At 38.7% G+C, this 21,048-nt stretch overlaps 1 protein-coding gene across 1 annotated transcript in view; it reads left to right on the top strand.

The window, feature by feature from the left end:
- LOC124602362 (protein FAM161B-like) overlaps window positions 1–21,048 on the top strand; it is a 167,244-nt gene that overhangs the window by 15,956 nt on the left and 130,240 nt on the right. Inside the window, exon 2 of the mRNA XM_047136317.1 lies at window positions 18,434–18,589. Coding sequence (XP_046992273.1) covers window positions 18,434–18,589 — 156 coding nt within the window. The remainder of the gene's footprint in view (window positions 1–18,433; window positions 18,590–21,048) is intronic.

The following is a 21,048-nucleotide window of genomic DNA, read 5'->3' as shown; positions in this document are numbered from 1 at the left end:
GCATTTTGGAGTTCATTGGCCAGACCAATAATCATAAATTGCTGATCACTTCAGAAGCTTTTGGGCCACTTGATCAATGATGTCAGTTCAAATACTTGGCCTGCCAGTCCACTGTTCATTGTAAACATTTATGCGGGCATTTTGGAATTCCTGACACTATGCTTGAAGTTGCTTATCACTCATTGTTTCAGGTCCATACACTCATGATGGATTTGCCAGCGAAAATCTAATCATGCCATGCAGTTCATCACTGGTGGGATCTACAATTGTCTTGACATTGCGATCTGTTCACACTGACTGGAAAATGACTGCTGAATCAAACCAGCACGGCAGTAGTTTCCTAAAATGTCGGCAGACAGCAATCTTGAAACTTCATTCAGGCCTACCATCAGTTAAGTATGTGTCACTGGCCCCTAGTTTTGGAATATGCCTCATAATAGCTACTGCTGAAGCGACTGATTGTACATATAAAGCCTGTTTAGGCAGGACTAACTTATGGTTAATGGGCAAGGCTAAAGCATGTGTGACATATCACCAAGCACTTAGTAAGGCAGAAACATTTCAGGAGCTAACTGATGACTTGCACCAGCATTACCGCAAACTGAATAGCATGAGATTTCTGAAGGAAAAATTGAGTGGTCTGGTACAAAAACACTGTGAGTCAGTGGAATCCTCCTCAGATATAACCCAAAAGATCAGTGCACAAATATATGGTACAAGCAGAATGCAGAAGCTGATGCAGTTAGTCAACCAGAGGGCTTAATACAGTGGCAGATTAAAAAATTTTGCGCCCCTAGGCACACCATATTATATGCGCCTTCCCCCGCCCACCCCAAAAACATGTTTTAAATAATAACTACTACCCGATCGCTTCACAATTGCCATTTTGGGTGGGAGCTTTGTGAGCTGTTTCCGTACTCTGCTGTTTGCTGTTCTGAAGGATGCGTCAGCGGTCTAGTCATGCTCAATCAAAATGTAATATGGTTCCTAAACTGTACTTGGTGTACAGAAGTGGATAAAACAAACTTAAAACTGCATTGTGTTAACACATTCTTCTGTCAAAAGACATACAAAAATGAACACAAGTAAAATAACTTTTCTTTTATGACCTAAAAATTCAGCAGAGCATGTAGGAAACAATGGATTTTTGTTATACATTCACTTTTAATATGTTGTTTTACACAAAAGTGTTGAAAATGAAAATAAGGAAGTTGTGTTACAATCTAAAAATTGAAGCAAAAGTGTCATACATTAGAAATTAATATGTACTTTTACAGAGATGCATTCAAAATTAAAATTAAACTACCATCTTACAATCTAATAACTTGACTGTGTAGCAGATAAAAAAAACTCCTTCTCTATTAATATGTGAATGTATAGGAAATTGTAAGAAATGAATATGAAATAGAGATTTCACCGCATGGACTCATAACTAAATACAGACAAACAAACACAGAACTGGATTTGGTATTACATAATTTTACAGACTAGTGTGGAAAAATCAAATTTGTTTTATAATCTAATAGTTAATATGTAAAGCATTAGGGTTTGTGTAGCTAGATGCTGCGTAATGAGTGTACGCAATACCTTTAATCCGTGTAAGAGCTGAACAGTTTTGTACTGCAGCTACTGGTCTCACCGTAGCTCTTTCTAATGGTATTAGCAAAGCTTTTACATATTTATCGACAAAACTGGACTACGTTATTTATTAACACTTTTTCATATGGCCATACTCTCTGATAACGTATATTTCCGCAATAACTGTACATATCAGCAGATGCCAAAAATACACATCAGTTGTAATATACTACAGTATCGGTATGACTTGACTCTATAGAGCCGAGTGGCCTGGGTCATCCAGATATTGTTTAGTATTGTCAGGAGCTTTCAGTCATGTGTGCATGTAAACGAGGTTTAGTTCTGTGTTCTGCCATTGGCAATTGAAAAATAAACAGGTAATACATAGTTTGTAAATCCAATGAATGTCCTCTAAGTGGTAATAAAAATTACATTATAATCTTAGTTTTTTAAAACTAATATGAATAAACAAACAAACTCACCAGTCAGCAAAGTTTACATCTGGCTTTGACGGCAGAAAACTCGTTGAGCATATCTTCATAGTTCTGACGGTTATCAGTTAGGAAGTTGGCTTCGAAGTGAAGAATGGACAAGTGTTCAATCTCTCCTCAGACAATGTAGAACGTAGATGCAATTTCAGTCTTTTAAGAACTGAAAACAAGCATTCTGCTGAACAATTTGTAAGTGCCACACATAGAAATATTCTAAGAGCAACATCAGCTTTTGGAAACGTGGACTGTAACCTCTCTTTTCGTAAAAATTTACTCATTTAAACTGGCATACCACTAATTTCAGAAGATTTCAAAAGTTCTGCGAAACATACACATTCACCAGGGAAGGAAGGCTCTAAATCTGTGTCACATGAGGCTTGAAGATTTGCTGCACATTCAGCAATATCATCAGGTGAACTGTTCTTAAGGTCACTGGAAACTGTGAAAGGGTCCAACAGTGTCCTATAGCTTTCTTTCCTCCTCACTAATTTGGTGTACAAGTTGTCGAGTACTGGGAGAAATGTTTCGACTCTAAATTTTTCCCTTCCAGTCAGAAAAACTTCTTCAGAATCCGTTTCTTCATTATCATGAAGTTTGTGTTTTCGCGATCTTATATAGGTGCATCTAAGTCTATATCAGTCACAATCTCCATGGATTTATTTTCATTATAGTTGAACATGCCACAAGTAGATGCAATAAATCCTGCAAGTGATTCATATAATTCATGCACTATTTTAGTATCAATGTTTACACTTTGCAATTTCAGATTTACACTATTAAACCTCTGGAGTATGTCCTTCCAGACTGTCATCATGAATACTGTTTGTAGTCTGCTGAGTTCATTCAGTAAAGCTGAAGCATCGTTCCACACATGTGGTTTTTCAAATGTATTATTGGCAATATGTGTGAGGCCACTGATAATGCCCTCCAAATTTTCATGTGGACTTACACTTCCTCTCTTGCTGACCAATGTGTTTTTGATAAACTTTGTACCATTTTGCTTCCTGGTTTCATGAAAGAAAAAAGTTTATCCCAGCATTTTGTAGAAGCAGAGAAAAAATTATAAAGGTTTTGCACTACATAGAAAAATGAACATGCTTCCCGACAATAGCCTGCAGCACTAGTGCCGACCAAATTCAAAGAATATACTTATATGGATATGGTGTCTGTTCTTTCAGACATGTCCGAAAGAACAGACAACATTGATGACCTGCAGCCATATAGAACGAAATTAGAATTATATATTAATATCTTCAGCTACTAACAGGCGTTGATATACGAGGGCCGTTCAGAAAGTAACCTCCGGTTGATTTAAAAAAATACACCAAGTTAAATAAAAATATTTTAATATATACATCTTACAACTACGTCTTTGCACTATTTTTCTACATAGTCTCCATAGCGATTGAGGCACTTATCGTATCTCTTCACAAGCTTTGAACTTCCTTCTGCATAAAAATCACCCGCTTGTGCCTGGAGCCAGCCTGTGACCGCATCTTTGAGCTCTTCGTCGTCATCAAACCGCTGTGACCCGAGCCATTTCTTCAAATGCATGAAGAGGTGATAATCACTTGGCGCCAGGTCTGGGCTGTAAGGTGGATGGTTGATAACGTCCCACTTGAAGGACTCAAGAAGGGCCGTTGTTCTGCGAGCAGAGTGAGGACGGGCGTTATCGTGCAAAAAAACGATACCGGAAGTCAGCATACCACGGCGTTTGTTCTGTATAGCCCGTCGTAACTTTTTTATTGTTTCACTGTACACGTCTTGATTAATGGTCGTACCACGTTCCATGAATTCAACCAACAACACCCCTTTGGCATCCCAAAACACCGTTGCCATCAGTTTTCTGGCAGAAAAATCTTGCGAGGCTTTTGTTGGTTTGGTAGGCGAATTTGAATGTGCCCACATCTTTGATTGTTCTTTTGTCTCAGGGTTCACGCACTTAATCCAGGTTTCGTCACCGGTCACGATTCTGTTTAACAATGGTTCTCCTTCGTCCTCATAACGTGACAGAAAGTCTAATGCAGAGGCCATTCTTTGAGTTTTGTGGTGGTCGGTAAGAATTTTGGGCACCCATCGTGCACAGAACTTACGGTAACCCAATCTTGCTGTCACTATCTCGTACAAGAGAGTCTTAGAAATCTGTGGAAAACCAGTAGACAACTCCGACAATGAGAAACGTCGATTTTCACGAACTTTTGCATCAACTGTCTGAACGAGTTCGTCAGTCACCAATGATGGTCTACCACTCCTCTCTTCATCATGAACGTTTTCTTGTCCACTTTTAAATAAACGTACCCATTCACGGACAACTCCTTCACTCATAACTCTTGGTCCGTACACGGCACAAAGCTCACGATGAATAGCTGCTGCAGAATATCCTTTGGCTGTAAAAAACCTTATGACAGCACGCACTTCACATTTGGCGGGGTTTTCTATTGCAACACACATTTCAAACTGCCTCAAAAACTAAACTAGCGCAGGTACGACGTTCACTCGACCACGGCTTGATGCCGACTGACCTGTTGAGTGCGTGAACACACAGATGGCGTCGCTACTCCCCCCACAACCCGCACTGTGACCAATCGGGGGTTACTTTCTGAACTGCCCTCGTATATCAACGGGGACAGGTGAAAATGTGTGCCCCGACCGCGACTCGAACCCGGGATCTCCTGCTTACATGGCAGATGCTCTATCCATCTGAGCCACCGCGGGCACAGAGGATAGTGCGACTGCAGGGACTATCTCGTGCACGCTTCCCGTGAGACCCACATTCTCACCTTACATGTCCACACACTACATTCGTAGTGCCCCTACCCAACACACTCATCACTTGTGGAAGACATTCTTACCAAGTCCTGTAAAAGTTCGGGTAATATGTGTGCATCCGCACAGAAGAAGAGGGTCATGGCCGGTCTTGCCAGAACTATATACTTATATGGATATGATGTCTGTTCTTTCGGCCATGAGACATTGAGACAATTTTTTTTTTCACAAATGCACTGCAGCAATGCTTTTGCAAGAAATCAGATCAAGGAGCTGGGCTTCATGGATAGAAGCAGATCAATGAATCTGTAAAGATCGTGGACAGAGCTTAGTCTCCTCAGCCTTTGTTGATGAACTGGAATCCATTCAGTGACTCGAGTCCTTTTTTTTAACAGTTGCTAAAAGAGACTTGATGGCACTGGGAATTGTTCAACCAACCAACTGTGCAAAGTGATAAGTCAGTGCTAACATATGTCCTACACTAAATAATTGAAACTGGACAGCTGTGTGTTACAATACCTTGAAGTTGCCTAGTAAACTGTCAGCTAAGTTGGCAACGAAATGCTCACATGTCCTAGAACTAATTTTCTGTTTTTAATTCTAAAGGTATAGGAGTTTACCATTCATTTTTTAATTTATTTTGCACATCTAATTCTGTAGGACAAATTGAGGAGCAAATCTCGAAAGCTGTGGATGTTTCAGTGCACAAAATTACAACATAAAAGTAATGTCAGATAAAATAAAATGTTTATGAACCCGAAAAAAGTCAATCCATGTTTATGTGAATGCAATCAACAATATAACACAAGCATCAGCTTAATTTTTCAAGGATCTGCTGACAGAATAGGAGGAGTGACCCATGAGGAAACTCTTCAGTTTTGATTTGAAAGTATGGGGATAACTGCTAAGATTCTTGAATTCTTGTGGTAGCTTATTGAAAATGGATGCAGCCGTATACTGCACATCTTTCTGCACAAGAGTCAAGGAAGTCTGATCCAAATGCAGATTGGACTTCTGTCTAGTATTAAGTGAGTGAAAGATGCTAATTCTTGGGAATAAGCTGATATTGTTAAGAAGAAATGACAGTAAAGAATATGCATATTGAGAGACCAATGTCAGAATACTCAGACTAATAACAGGGGTTGACAAGAGGTTCGTGAACTTACATCACTTATTGTCTGAACCATGTGTTTCTGAGCCAAGAATATCCTTTGAGAATGGAAGAGTTACTCCGAAATATAATACCATACGTTATAAGCAAAGTAGACAACTTTTCATGTCAAAGTATCACTTACTTCAGATACTGTTCGAATAGTAAAAATGGCATCATTGTCTTTGAACAAGATCCTGAATGTGGGCTTTCCATGATAGTTTACTATTTATCTGAACACCTAGAAATTTGAGCTGTTCAGTTTCACTAATCATATGCTCATTTTGTGAAATTTAAACATCAGGTTTTGTTGAATTGTATGTTAGAAACAGTAAAAAATTGAGTCTTACTGTGGTTTCAGTTGTCTGAGACTGCAGTCGTGTATGTGAGTTGCTTTTTGTGTGTGTGTGTGTGTGTGTGTGTGTGTGAGAGAGAGAGAGAGAGAGAGAGTGAGTGTCAATTGATGATGGAGGCCTTAATGGCTGAAAGCTTTGTGAGAGTCTTTTTGTTGTGCCTATCTGTGACTCAGAATCTCTGCTATATGGTGAGTAGCAGCTTTCCTTCTCATAATATGGAGACGTACTGTGAGTTAGTATTATTTAATTTTCTACAAGCTATGAACTTACATCATGAACTGCACTATTTGAAACAGTGGCAGTGTTGCACACGACGTCTCTTACTACCAAGCTAGTGTCATCAGCAAAGAGAAATCTTTTAGAATCGTCTGTAATACTAGAGGGCAAATCTTTTATAAGCAACAGGAGTGGCCCAAGCACTGATCCCTGGGGCACCCCTCATTTGAGTGTGCCCCACTCAGAGCCCACATCCATTAGCAACAATGTGGATAATGATCTTTTGTTTTTTGTCAAACCAAGAAGTGAACGTATTGTGAACTACTCCCTGTATTCCATAATGGTCCAACTTCTGAAGCAATATTTTATGAGCAACACAATCAAACACCTTAGTTAAATCAAAGAAGATGCCTATCGTACGAAACCTTTTGTTTAATTTATCCAGTACCTCACAGAGAGAAGAAAAAAAAAAAAAATACAATTTTCAGTTGTTAAACCACTTATAAAACTGAACTGTACATTTGAGAGCAAATTATGTTATATAAAATGATCAGTAATCCTTACATACACAGCCTTTTCAATAACTTTAGTGAACACTGATGGCATAGAAATAGATCTAAAATTGTCTACATTATCCCTTTCTCCCTTTTTATAAAGTGGCTTTACTACTGAGTACTTTAATCATTCAGGAAACTGACCATTCATAAAGGAAAAATTACAAATATGGTTAAATTCAGCGCTAACATGTGCTGCACAGTACTTTATCATTCAGCTAGGCACTCCATCATATCCATGAGAGTCCTTAGTCTTCAGTGAGTTAATTATTGGCTCAATCCCCACCTTATCAGTATCACAAAGGAGTATTTCAGACATCAATCTTGGAAAAGCATTTTCCAAAAGAGTTATATGATTCCCTGTAGAAACTAAGTTTTTATTTAATACACAAGCAATGCTCAGAAAGTGATTGTTAAATACTGTGCATATATGTGACTTATAAGTAACAGAAATGTTTTTGCTATGAACTGACTTTATACCATTGACCGTGTGCTGCTGACCAGACACTTCCTTCGTGACTGATCATATGGTTTTAATTTTATCTGTGAATTAGCTATTCTATTTGCATATCACATGCTCTTTGCTTTCCTAATAACATTTTTAAGCACCTTATGATACTGTTTACAATGGGTTACTGTAGCTTGATTGTGACTGCTTAAAACATTTTGATATAATTCCCACTTTGTTCTACATGATATCCTTATCCCACTAGTCAGCCACATAGGCTGACTTTTACTGCTTGTATCCTGTTTAGAAGATCTAATGGAAAGCAACTTTCAAAGAGAGTGTTAAGGAAACAATTATATTTGTCTCTTAGGTTATCGGCACAATAAACATCCTGCCACTCTTGTTCCTTAACAAGATTTTAAAAAATCTCTGTTGCCATTGGAATAGATTTCTACATAGTTTGTAATTATACATAACATTTATTTGAGTGCTAAAGCTTTTTAGTGTTAAAATTTGTGCATCATAATCTGAAACACCATTCACCCTTTTATTAACAGAATGCCCGTCTAGTAACGAAGAATGAATAAAAATGTTGTCAATGGCTGTGCTACTGTTTGCCTGCATCCTGGTTGGAGAAAACAGAGTCTGCACCAGATCATATGAATTTAGGAAATCTTCCAACATCCTTTTTCTTGCACATTCACACACAAAATTAATATTGGAGTCACCACTTATAACTAATTTTTGGTACTTGCTATAAAGTGAACCAAGAGCGCTCTCTAGCTTGGGCAGAAATGCTGTGAAGTCAGAGTTAGGGGACCTATAAACAACAACAATTAGAAGTTTAGTTTCACTAAGTTCAACTACCCCTGCACAACATTCAAATACCTGTTCAGTGAGTGCTCTGAAATGTCTACAGACTCAAATGAAATACTGTTTTTTACGTACGTGGCCACTCTGGCCACTCGTCCACTCTGCAAAGAACTCCTTGAAAAACAGCCATCTAATGTGTGACTTGGTAAAGGAAGCCTCTGAATCATCAGATTGTTTAAGTGGTGCTCCAATATAGCAATAATGTCAGAGTCATCGATAAGCAATTCACTAACTTTGTCTCTAATACCTATTATATTTTGTTGAAATATGCTAATTCCTTCACTAAATTGATGCCTCACCTCCGCTGAAGGTGATTGCCTTGTAAGAGGGACTTCCTTTAAGCAGGAATACCTGTCAGCTAACTTAAAATTTTTATATTATTTGTACGAATGCTATTCTTAAAGTACTAAGCAAATCCACTTAGTCCTTTTACACACACACACACACACACACACACACACACAAAACACACATACTCGGGGGTAATATGTGCTGCATTTTAATTGTTGGTAGCAACCTGGTCATCATGTTGATAATTGTTAGTGGCTGCCATCAAGACTAAAACAGAGCACACATTTGTCAGTGTGTATCTGGAACCTGAGTGTGAATGTGTCAATTACTTGAACTACATTTGTAAAAATAATACACTACTGGCAATTAAAATTGCTACACCAAGAAGAAATGCAGATGATAAATGGGTATTCATTGGACAAATATATTATACTAGAACTGACATGTGATCACATTTTCACGCAATTTGAGTGCATAGATCCTGAGAAATCGGTACCCAGAAAAACCACCTCTGGCTCTAATAACGGCCTTGATCCACCTGGGCATTGAGTCAAACAGAGCTTGGATAGCGTGTACAGGTACAGCTGCCCACGCAGCTTCAACACGATACCACAGTTCATCAAGAGTAGTGACTGGCGTATTGTGACGAGCCAGTTGCTCGGCCACCATTGACCAGACGTTTTCAATTGGTGAGAGATCTGGAGAATGTGCTGGCCAGGGCTGAACATTTTCTGTATCCAGAAAGGCCTATACAGGACCGGCAACATGCGGTCGTGCATTATCCTGCTGAAATGTAGGGTTTCACAGGGATAGAATGAAGGGTAGAGCCATGGGTTGTAACACATCTGAAATGTAGTGTCCACTGTTCAAAGTACCGTCAATGTGAACAAGAGGTGACTGAGACGTGTAACCAATGGCACCCCATACCATCGCACCGGGTGATACACCAGTATGGTGATGACGAATACACCCTTCCAATGTGCGTTCACTGCGATGTCACCAAACACGGATGCGGCCATCATGATCCTGTAAACAGAACCTGGATTCATCCGAAAAAATTACGTTTTGCCATTCGTGCACCCAGGTTTGTCGTTGAGTACACCATCGCAGGCGCTCCTGTCTGTGATGCAGCGTCAAGGGTAGCCATGGTCTCCGAGCTGTTAGTCCATGCTGCTGCAAATGTCGTTGAACTGTTCGTGCAGATGATCGTTGTCTTGCAAACATCCCCATCTGTTGACTCAGGGATCGAGACATGGCTGCATGATCCATTACAGCCATGCGGATAAGATGCCTGTCATCCCGACTGCTAGTGATACGAGGCCATTGGGATCCAGCACGGCATTCCTATTACCCTCCTGAACCCACTGATTCCATATTCTGCTATCAGTCATTGGATCTCGACCAAGGCAAGCAGCAATGTCGTGATACGATAAACCGCAATCGCGATAGGCTACAATCCAAACTTTATCAAAGTCAGAAACATGATGGTACGCATTTCTCCTCCTTACACGAGGCATCACAACAATGTTTCACCAGGCAATGCCGGTCGACTGCTGTTTGTGTATGAGAAATCGGTTGGAAACTTTCCTCATGTCAGCACGTTGCAGGTGTCACCACCAGCGCCAACCTTGTGTGAATGCTCTGAAAAGCTAATCATTTGCATATCACAGCATCTTCTTCCCGTCGGTTAAATTCCGCGTCTGTAGCACGTCATCTTTGTGGTGTAGCAATCTTAATGGCCAGTAGTGTATAAAGGCAGGCGGTAACCTCTTCTCCTTCTAGAATTGAAAACAGAAAATTAGTCGCTTCTGAGTGCATGGTAGGATATTTACTCTTTGAGTTCTTCCATCCTGGATTTGTATTCTTGCAGTAATGTCTTGGTTTTGATTACACAGGGTGATTATAATTAAAGTTAAACTTTCAAACCACTGTAGAAATAACACCACTGATCAGAATAACGTCAAGTTGTAACGGAATATTATCAGAGAAGGGGGAAAATGTATGGCAGAATAAAAATAAATAGTTGCAAAATTTAGCAATAGATGGTGCTGTAAGCATCATAATTTAATAGTGGTTGACTGCAAATGACACATGAATCATACAGCAATGCCTAAGGTGTACATTTGATGTTAAACAAACTGTACTACTCAGTGTGGATTTGTGTACAGAGGTGATACTGTTAGTTACGTTAGTCCATCCACCATGACAAGGTCATATCACATCGGATGGGAAAAATTGGTTTTTAATTGTCCTGAGGCCAAAAACTGCATAAAAAGCATAAATCAAGTTGATTTTTAACTGTCCTGAGGTCAAAAACCACATAAAAGCATCAATCCAAATCAAGTTGGTTATTAATTTCCATGTGACTAGCGCAAAACATGTTCAATATGCTGTCCACCGTTTTCTGCAACATGTTGAAATCGAGGAACAGCATGTTCTACAACCGATCGAAGAGTTTCTGGGTTCATGTTCAGAATGTATTTTCCAATGCATGGCTCCAATGCAGTTAAGTTTGCAATTGGAACACTGAACACATCTTTCAGATAACCCTATAGCAAGAAGTTGCACAGATTAAGATCAGGTGATTGGGACACCCAGGCTGTAGGGAAATGGCAGCTGATAATTCTGGCATTTCTGAAACGGCGCCTCAGCAGCTGCTTAACTGGATTTGCAGTCCGCAGGGGTGCACCATCTTGAATAAAAATGATCCCATCCACACTGCTGGAATGATGTGGTTGTGCAAAAGATGCTCATAGCATTTACTAGTGACGGTACAGGTAACAGGACCGGAAGCACCTGTCTCTTAGAAAAAATATGGCCCTATGATAAATGATGCCCTAAACCCGCACCACACAGTGACCTTTTCAGGATGAAATGGTACTGGTTGATTGAATGTGGATTTTCTGTTGCCGTATTTGACAATTCTGTGTATTGACATATCCAGTCAGATGGAAGTGGGCTTCATCTGTCCACAAAATCTTCTACAGCCAATCTTTGTCCACTTCCATGTGAGAAAGAAATTTTAAAGCAAAGGTCACTCTTGCTAGCAGGTCAAGAGGAAGCAACTCATGCACATCGGTAATTTTGAATTGATAGCAAAGAAGGATGTTTTGTAGGATTTTATGCACTGTGCTCATGGGTATGTGCAATGTTCGGGCAATTATCCATGCACTACACGTTTGCACACCGCCACTCATCTCTTCCTACATTGCTGTGGCCACTGCTTCCACTGATGTCAAATCAATTCGTTTCTTCTTTCTATCAGGTTGCACTCCAAAAGAACCCGTCTTTTCTAATTTCCTAATCATTTTTTCCAGACCCACAGCAGTCATCAGACTAATGCCTGTTTTCAAACCCTTCAGTGTCCGGAATTTCTGCAGAGTGACGTGCGCAGTCATCATTCTTGTGATACAGCTTTACAAGCAGAGCGCAATGCTGCATTGAGACAGTCATGGCGAATGTCGCAGACAGGAAAGGAGGAAAAGTCATGTACCCAGTGTGTTTATATCAACTTCAATGGGTCCTGCACATGATAGGTGTTTTCATTTATGTATTCTGACATATACAGCACCATCTATTGATCACTATTTTTTTTCTTCTGCCGTCTGTTTTACTCCTTCTCCAATAATATTCCGTTGCAATTTGATATCATTCTGACCAGTGGTGTTATTTCTACAGTGTTTTGAAAGTTTAACTTTATAATTAATCACCTTGTATATGTATGAAAACTACAAATTTTAGCAGATATGGGAAATAATAGCACTTAAAAAAATAACAAAAATCTATCAAATAGTAAATATGTCAGTTACTGAATGTTTGACAGTAATATTTTCAAGTTTTTCTTTTAAACAAAAAAACTACTGATTTCAATTTTAAGTCATCTTCAGTTTAGCCTAATTGGTCATAAAGCTTGCAAGGCATCTTTTTGCAGTCCGCTGGAAGACTCCTAAAACCTTGAATTTTTTGTTTGTAGAACTCAAATTAAGGACATTGTAGTTTTATTCTGTAGAAACATCTGCATCTACATCTAGTTTCTGCAAACCACTGTGAGGTGCATGGCAGAGGGTACCAGTTATTAGGGCTTCTTCCTGTTACATCCACAAATGGAAGGTGAGATCAATGATTTTTTGAATGGCCCCATGCATGCAGTAATTATTCTAATCTAATCCTCAAGATCCCTATGTGAGTAATATGTAGGGGGGTTGTAGTATTTTAATAGAGTAATCGTTTAAAACTGGTTCTTGAAACTTTGTTAATAGACTTTCTCAGAATAGTTTATGTCTATCTTCAAGAGTTTTCCAATTCAGTTCCTCCAGTATCTCTGTGACACTCTCTCACAGATTAAACAAACCTGTGGCCATTTGTGCCGCCCTTCTCTGTATATGTTCAAAATCAACTGTAAGTTCTATTTGGTATGGGTCCCACACACTTGCGCAATATTCTAGAGCAGGTCACAAGAGTGATTTTCAAGCAGTCTGCTCTGTAGACTGATTGCACTTCCTCAGTATTCTACCAATAAACTCAAGCCTGCCACCTGCTTCACCCATGACTGAACCTATATGATCGTTCCATTTCATATCCCTACAGAGTGTTATACCCAGATAGTTGTATGAGTTGGCTGATTCCAACAGTGACTTATTCGTATTGTACTCATAGGATACTACATTTTTTCGTTTTGTGAAGTGTAAAGTTTCACATTTCTGAACATTTAGAGCAAGTTGCCAATCTCTGCACCACTTTGAAATCTTATCAAGATTTGACGGAATATGTGCAGCTTCTTTCAGATAGTACTTCATTATAGATAACTCCATCATCTACAAAAAGCCTTATTTTACTATTAATATTGTTTGCAAGGTAAGTAATATACAACATGAACAGCAAGGGTCCCAACACACTTCCCTGGGACACACACGAAGTTACTTCTACATCTGATGACTCTCCATCCAAGGTAACACGGTGTGTCCTCCCTACCAAAAAGTCCTCAATCCAGCCACATGTTTCATTGATACTCCATATGATCATACTTTTGACAATAAGTGTAAGTGTAGAACTGAGTCAAATGCTTTTGGGAAATCAAGAAGTACTGCATCTACTTCATTACCTTGATCCAAAGCTTTCAATAAGTCATGTGAGAAAAGTGCAAGTTCGGTACAACAGCCCGAGTCCTCCCTGGTTCACGTCCACCTGTACAGGATACGATGCCACTCACAGTCAAGTGAACGAGTAATGATAGATGCTGTACTTTCTGCAGAGGAGACAGGATCTGCGGGAGATAGTAGTACTTGAGGTACCTCTGGTACAGTTATCACAGGTACACGATTTTTGAGAGCCCTTCCAATGCACCAATTCACAGCTGCTGCCAACCATTTGACAGTATTCAGGGCAATTTCCAGCTGCCTAAGAATGTCAAACATCTCATCCAGTGTTCAAGAACAGCATTCGCAGCAGGACTGCATTTTGGCTGGTGCGATGTATTACAAGACAGGGAAAAAATAACTTTAAATTAAAGCTGTTGATTATCTTTTAATGTGTTGAGCTAAAATGTTGCTAATTCCCTATAAGAATTGAAGCAGATATGAAAAACAAGATTTCTATTATGGCAACACTAAAACCAGTGGTAAAAATTAATAATTTCGTTGGCACTGAGATGGTCATTCTGTTCAAGGTACCCCATTATGTTTGAGCTCAGAATATGTTCTAAAATTCTCCAACAAACTGATGTCAAGAATATTGGACTGTAGTGTTGTGGATCACTTCTGCTACCCTTCTTGTAGGTGGGTGTGACCTGTGCCTTTTTCCAAGAACTTGGCACAGTTTTTTGTTCGAGGGATCTGCGATAGATTGAAGTTGGAATAGAGGCTAACTCAACTGCAAATTCATTATACAGTCTGACAGGGATTCCATTGAGCTGTGGGGATTTGCTCAATTTTAATGATTTCAGCAGTTTCTCAATGCCACTGACGTTAATACTTATTTCATTATCTTTTCAGTGGTTCAAGGATTAAACTTGGGCAATTCTCCTCGTTTTTTCTTTGTAAAGGAGCATTTGAAACCAGAGTTAAGCATTTCAGATTTTGCTTTGATACCCTTAATTTCAGTTTATGTCTCATTAGCTAGGGACTGGACACTAACTTTGGTGCTACTAACAGCCTTTACATATGACCAGAATTACTTTGGGTTCTGTGAAATGCCATTTGGCAATATTTCGCTATGGTAGTCATTAAAGGCATCATGCATTGCTCTTGTGACAGCCAAATGTGTTTCATTCAGCATCTCTCTATCTATAGCCCTACACTTTGTTTCACACCTATTATGCGGTAATCTCTCTTTCTTTAGAAGTTTCTTTACAGTGATTGTATACCATGGAGGTTCCCTCCCACTATGAACTGTTCTACTGGGTACATTTCTATCCAGTGCATGGTCAACTATTCTTTTAAACTTGAGCAGAGTTCCTCTACATGCTTCTGTCCTGTGCTAAAAGTTTCAAGTTTCTCATTGAGATATGACACTACTGATTTTTTATCTACTTTACTGACCATAAATATATTTCTGCTTGTTTTAGTTATTCTTTGTACTCTGGAAATCATTGTTGCCACAACCATATAATGGTCACTGATACCAGTTTCATTGTGTACATCCTCAAAGAGGTCAGGTCTAATTGTTGCCATTAAATCCAATAAAATTTTCATCATGAGTGGGGTTCCTAACTACCTGTTCCAGGTAGTTTTCAGGGAAGGCATTTAGTAATGTTTCACTGGATGTATTTCATGCCCCACACTAGCAAAACTGTAATTTTCCCAATTAATTGTTGGATAGTTAAAGTCGCCACCAATGGTTACAGCATGACTGTTAGCAAACTTGAAAACAGAGTTAATTTATGATAAATGCAGATAATACGTAGGGCTACTCCTCTTTAAGGGAGAACTAGATGTAATACAATATGTTAGTTGGAAAATCTGTACAGTAACTAAATTGCAAATACCAATTTGCTATAAATTGCTTATAGATTATGCAGAGGACCATGGTAGCTTCTGAAAATTCTCAGTAACACAATTGGTATCTTCTGAAAATTCTCAGAAACACAAGTTTATTTGCACTGATGTACAATGAAATTTAGGGGTGATGTATTCGTTGGCACTAGCTGTGAACCACATATGCTGATTTGCCATGAAATAAATTATGTACCCAAAACATTCATACTGATGAAAATATAGTTTTGTAAGCCTCTGATAATTCTCAAAATAACCTATTTCCCATGTAACTGTACAATAAAATTAGAGAACACTGTTTTGAATGAGGATTGGCCTACTGTTCTCCAAAATTTTAAAAGAGCACAATTAAGGTTAAGCCTATAATTGATAATAACTGTAGGAGTTTATCATGGCCCTCATGAATGTTCAAAATTTCGTAATGTATCACTGTGCAAATGGGTTTTGGTATACCAATGAAAGATTATGCAGAAGTGATGCAAACAGTAAAATATGGGAATCTAGTTCTTTAAATCAGCACATGATCTTGTGCACGTGGTTTCACAAAAAGGAAAATTCCTAACTCGATTTTTATACACAAGTAAACATATGTGTTGCACAGATCTTTCACTTAGCTGATTCTGTACACACTTCTACATTTGCATGCTGTAGAAGAGCACTGCAGCATGAGTTTCTCTTGATCAAAATCGCTAAAATGTGCAGCAACAACAAAGCACATCTTCTACGATTGCAGCTAACATGTGTGCAAAATGTAATTAAAACTGGAGACATTCAGGTGAGGATGATTCCTAAAACTGGCTCACATCATGTGGAATGACCCAGTTGGTAGCAGAGGACAATTCTGTCACTGCGTTTTATAATGGAAGGTAGAGTGAAGAAAATCAAGCTACCCTCCTAGCAGCTGTGAACATAGAGAAAGCTTTTGACAACATAATGTGGAATAAGATGTTCAATATCCTTAGGATATTGGAATGAAAATGTAGAAATAGATGAATGTTCTAAAAAACTCAAATGGGTGTAACAAATTTGGAAGCTCAAGAAATTGAGTAGAGCAAAGTTGCAGCTTACCATCACCGTTGTTCAGTTTGTGTTAGACAAGCAATAACGGAAGTACAGAAAAATTTCAGAACAAGAAAAAAATTCGTGAGGAACAGATATCAGTACTAAAGTTCACATACTATAAAGCCCATTTGTCCCAATATAAAGAAGACCTTTTGAAAGTACCAGAATATAGCTCAAGGATAAACAGATCAAAGGCAAAGGCTGAGGTGATGGAGAAGAGGAACAACAACCCACTTGACATTGAAATTGGGAAGAATGTGGTAGTGGAGGTGAAAGAATTCTCCTGTCAAGGAAGCAAGATTACAATGGATGGTCGAAGCAAGGAAGATAGTGGACCTAAATTGTCACAGCTTTCTGCAGTGGAGCACTTCTATAGATATCATGTATTGATATGGAACTGAGGAATAAGTCTTGAGAGTGTATGTGTGGAGCACAGCATTAGATGGAAGTTAAATGTTAACCATCACAAATCTGGGTAATATGAGATGAGAACATTTGAAATGTGATGTTATTCGAGAATGTTGAAAATTAAGTAAACGGAGATAGTAGTATATGTAATGAAGAAGCATTAAAAATAATGGGTGAGACTGGATGTTTACGGAAGATATCTGCCAGAAGAGGGGCAAATGAATGGGCTACAGCATCCAGGAATAATTAGCCTGGCAACGGAGGGAGAAGTAGAGGGAAAAAATCAGGGAGGCAGGCAAAGACTAGAATATGTAAAGCAGCATATGGAGAATGTTGTATACAATAGCTGAATAGAGATGAAAGATTATCACAGCAAGGGAATAGATGGAGGGCAGCATCGGATGTTTTTTGGGAGTGCAGTGGGCCGTTGTTTTCTACCATATTTGGTATTTCATTTGAGCACCTACCATACACATTCACATGAGCTTTCAGAATTTCGGACAGTTCAACTGAATATATTTGATAGTGTCCAGATGAAATATTGTGCATGGTAGAAAATGACTAGCAGCTGCACTTCCAATACATCACTGAACATTCAATACACTTGAAAAATTTCAGGGTTCACAGCATTAAATGAGTTGATTGACTGATGACTTGATAAAAACACAAACAGAGCACCTTCACCAGTACATCAAACTGTATTTGGAACTGTTTCCTGCTATATTTGATATGATACTAATTTAAAAAGTCATCTTTACATAATGTGTGATATCTTGTCCACTTGATTATTTGTTTCAGTCAGTGTTCTTTTTTAATACATTGCCTTACTTTTACAGTTAACAGGAACAATTTTCTTTTTGACATAGTTATACCACTCATTACAAATAAGTTTTGTTTCCCATACATCATTTAAGTCTTATGCCCAGTCACTATAGTATGTGCAACTTAAAATGTATTTAGCATGGAGCAGAGGTTATAAAAATATGTTTGTGTGCAATATACCCATGATGGAATTGCTTTTATTTTGTGGATGAATTTATGAAACAAATTTACAGTTTGAGCAGGATAATTTTGTATTTAATTGCCTTCTTTATAAATGATTCATATCGTAGTCATGCCTTTAAAATAATGTATGTTTAGTAATAATTTATGTTTCAGCATAAATGTAGACAGGTTTCCCATACATAAAATTTAATTATTTGTGAACTGTATGCTATGAGATAAATAATAGCACTTCATAATTTTTGTTAGAGATGAAGAAGAGAGACGCTTAAACGTGTTGCGAAATGAGCTTTATGAAGATGATGACAAATCAGAAGAAGAAAAGAGTATTTTTCGAGCTAATCCTGTGCCACTACACACTCATATGCCACTTTATGACAAAATAATGGCCCAGCAAGAGAGAAGGTATTAAGAAAAAAATTCTTGGTATTATGAGAGATAACTTCTGTTATTATCTTTGTTAAATGATGTATTTTTAGTTTAATTACCGTTGATTTCTTTTGCTGATACAGTTTCTGAGAACTCACTGATGTATTTAGTTTATCATTATAGTTGAGGAATAAATTGCAGAGGTTTAAAATTTTTTAATCTTTGTTAATTTGTTTTTCATTAGTTTTTATTTCAAATTTATGCTTATTCACATGCTTATTTGATTTATGTTTATATTTATTTTTGTTGACAGGCAACACTAATGATCTTTAAAAGATCATTTGCACAGTATGCTCAAGAATTACAGCTATGTGCTTTAAAAAAGGCTGAAATTTTGTAATTTATAGCACATATTCTTATGTTAGCTATTTTCAAAATTGTTTGTCTTCTTGACTTGTGTGTTCCAGTCCTTAACCAATGTGTCTGGAATAGTGTACTTCTTTGAGGTAAGAACAGGTATTATTAGTTTCATTTGTGGTTCATTATCAATTTAAAACAATGTTCTTCTTTGAGGTAAAAACAGGTATTGTTAGTTTCATTTTTGGTTTATTATCAATTTAAAACAATGTGGTGTATGCATTGCTCATCTTTTTTGTTATTTATGGATTTCCTAGCCTGCATTAGATTCACAGATATAATTCTGTTATTTGACTGAAACTTTTATGACACAAAATAGCTATAGCTACTACAAATCAAAGGCAGTTGTACTCCCTGTATGTAATTAGCATGCCATTAGATGAAGTGTAAAAGTATTGATGAAACATTTTGAACTTGCAAATCATTGCAACATTTTCTTTGCCTTGTACTGCTCGGAAATAGTCTGATTACAGACTAATTTCATGACAATCTATTCCTGCATTTGCATTGTTTGAACGATTATTAGGTTACAAAAGACAATTAAACAACCATTCCTAATCTTCCAAAGGGAAGTCCAGTATGGAATAACAATAATATGGAAACAAAAGAGCACTGCTCACCACATAGAGAAGGCACTGAGTCACAGAGAGGTGCAACAAAATAGAATACAAGAAATATTTAAGCTTTCAGATAAAGCCCTTCCTCAGAAATATAAATCACACATTCACACAGCAATAACTCCTCACACACACATGGCTATCGTCTCCAGGCTTAAGCCTGAATGTAACTGTGTATATGAGCATCAATCTTCTGGGGTGGGTGAAGTGGTTAGGGAGGAGGTAAATGGTGGGAAGGGAGACATAGTAGGGCAGGATAGGGCTACTAGGCGTAGCATCAGAAGGGGGAGGGGAAGGGCTTACGGGTGCATTGGTGGGACAGAAGGCTTGTGTGTATTGTAGTGGGAGCATGGAAGGGTGCAGGCAGGTGGAGGGCAGGGACTAGTGAAGGTTAAGGCCAGTGGGTTCACTGGAACAAAGGCTATGTTATAGGGGCAGTTCCCACCTGTGCAATTCAGAAAAGCTGGTTTTGGTGGGAAGAATCCAGATGACACAACTTTGAAATACTGTAACCATGGATGTATTTCTCCATCAAGTAATCGAATCCAGATGGCACAGGCTGTGAAGTAGTCATTAAAATGAAGCATATTGTATTGGTTGACATGTTCAGCAACTATCTAATCTAGCTGCCTTTTGGCTATACTTTGGCAGTGGCCATTCATGCAGCAGGGGGATTGTTAGTAATCATGAACACATAGTCATAGAATGCGGTGCAGTCATTGCAGCTCAGTTTGTAAACCAAATGACTGTGTTAATAGGTGGCCATGCCTTTGATAGGTTATTGTTTGCTAGTGACAGGACTGGGGTAGGTGACAGTGGGGAGGATGCATGGAAGGTCTTGCATCTGGGCCTACTGCATGGTTATCATACTTAAGACAAAGAGTTGGGATCAAGGGTGGAGTAGGGACAGACAAGGATATTATATAGGTTGGGTGGGTGGCAGAATATCTCCCTCCAATAGTGGTACTCCACCACCCACGTAACCTATGCAATATCTTTTTCTTTCTCTAATTCACCTTTCTACTTGGTATTCCACCACTGACCCAACCAAGCCCCGTGCATTTAAGTTGGTGTTGTGTGAATGTTAAGAAATAAACGTGCCTCCCTGTACTTTCCTGAAGGTCGGCCCACACATTTGATGCATAAAAGGTGATTGGGTAACACATAATTCCCAGCCCTGGGTTGACAAGTAGGACTCGTACGTACCCCTGTAAAGGCCAGGCCTAGGGAGGGGTGATTGTCTGAGCTGGTACCTTCCTCTATGTTGATTGGTCCCTCTGTCTGGAGTCCAAGAGGTGTGATCTGAGGCATGGACAATCACCTGTGGTGGGTGAGCCCCTCCTGATGGAAGCCCCCAGCAGGAAGGAGCATGCTGTTACAGACGCTGGCAATCATGGGGGATTTCTCCACAATGAGATCCTCATCTCAAAAATGTAAATGGGTTAAGGTGAAAGAATCACT

This window comes from Schistocerca americana, chromosome 1, assembly GCF_021461395.2.
Source record: "Schistocerca americana isolate TAMUIC-IGC-003095 chromosome 1, iqSchAmer2.1, whole genome shotgun sequence".
Classification (NCBI taxonomy): Eukaryota; Metazoa; Arthropoda; class Insecta; order Orthoptera; family Acrididae; genus Schistocerca; species Schistocerca americana.
Note: the sequence above shows the minus strand (reverse complement) of the source record. Positions and strands in the feature narration are given on the sequence as shown.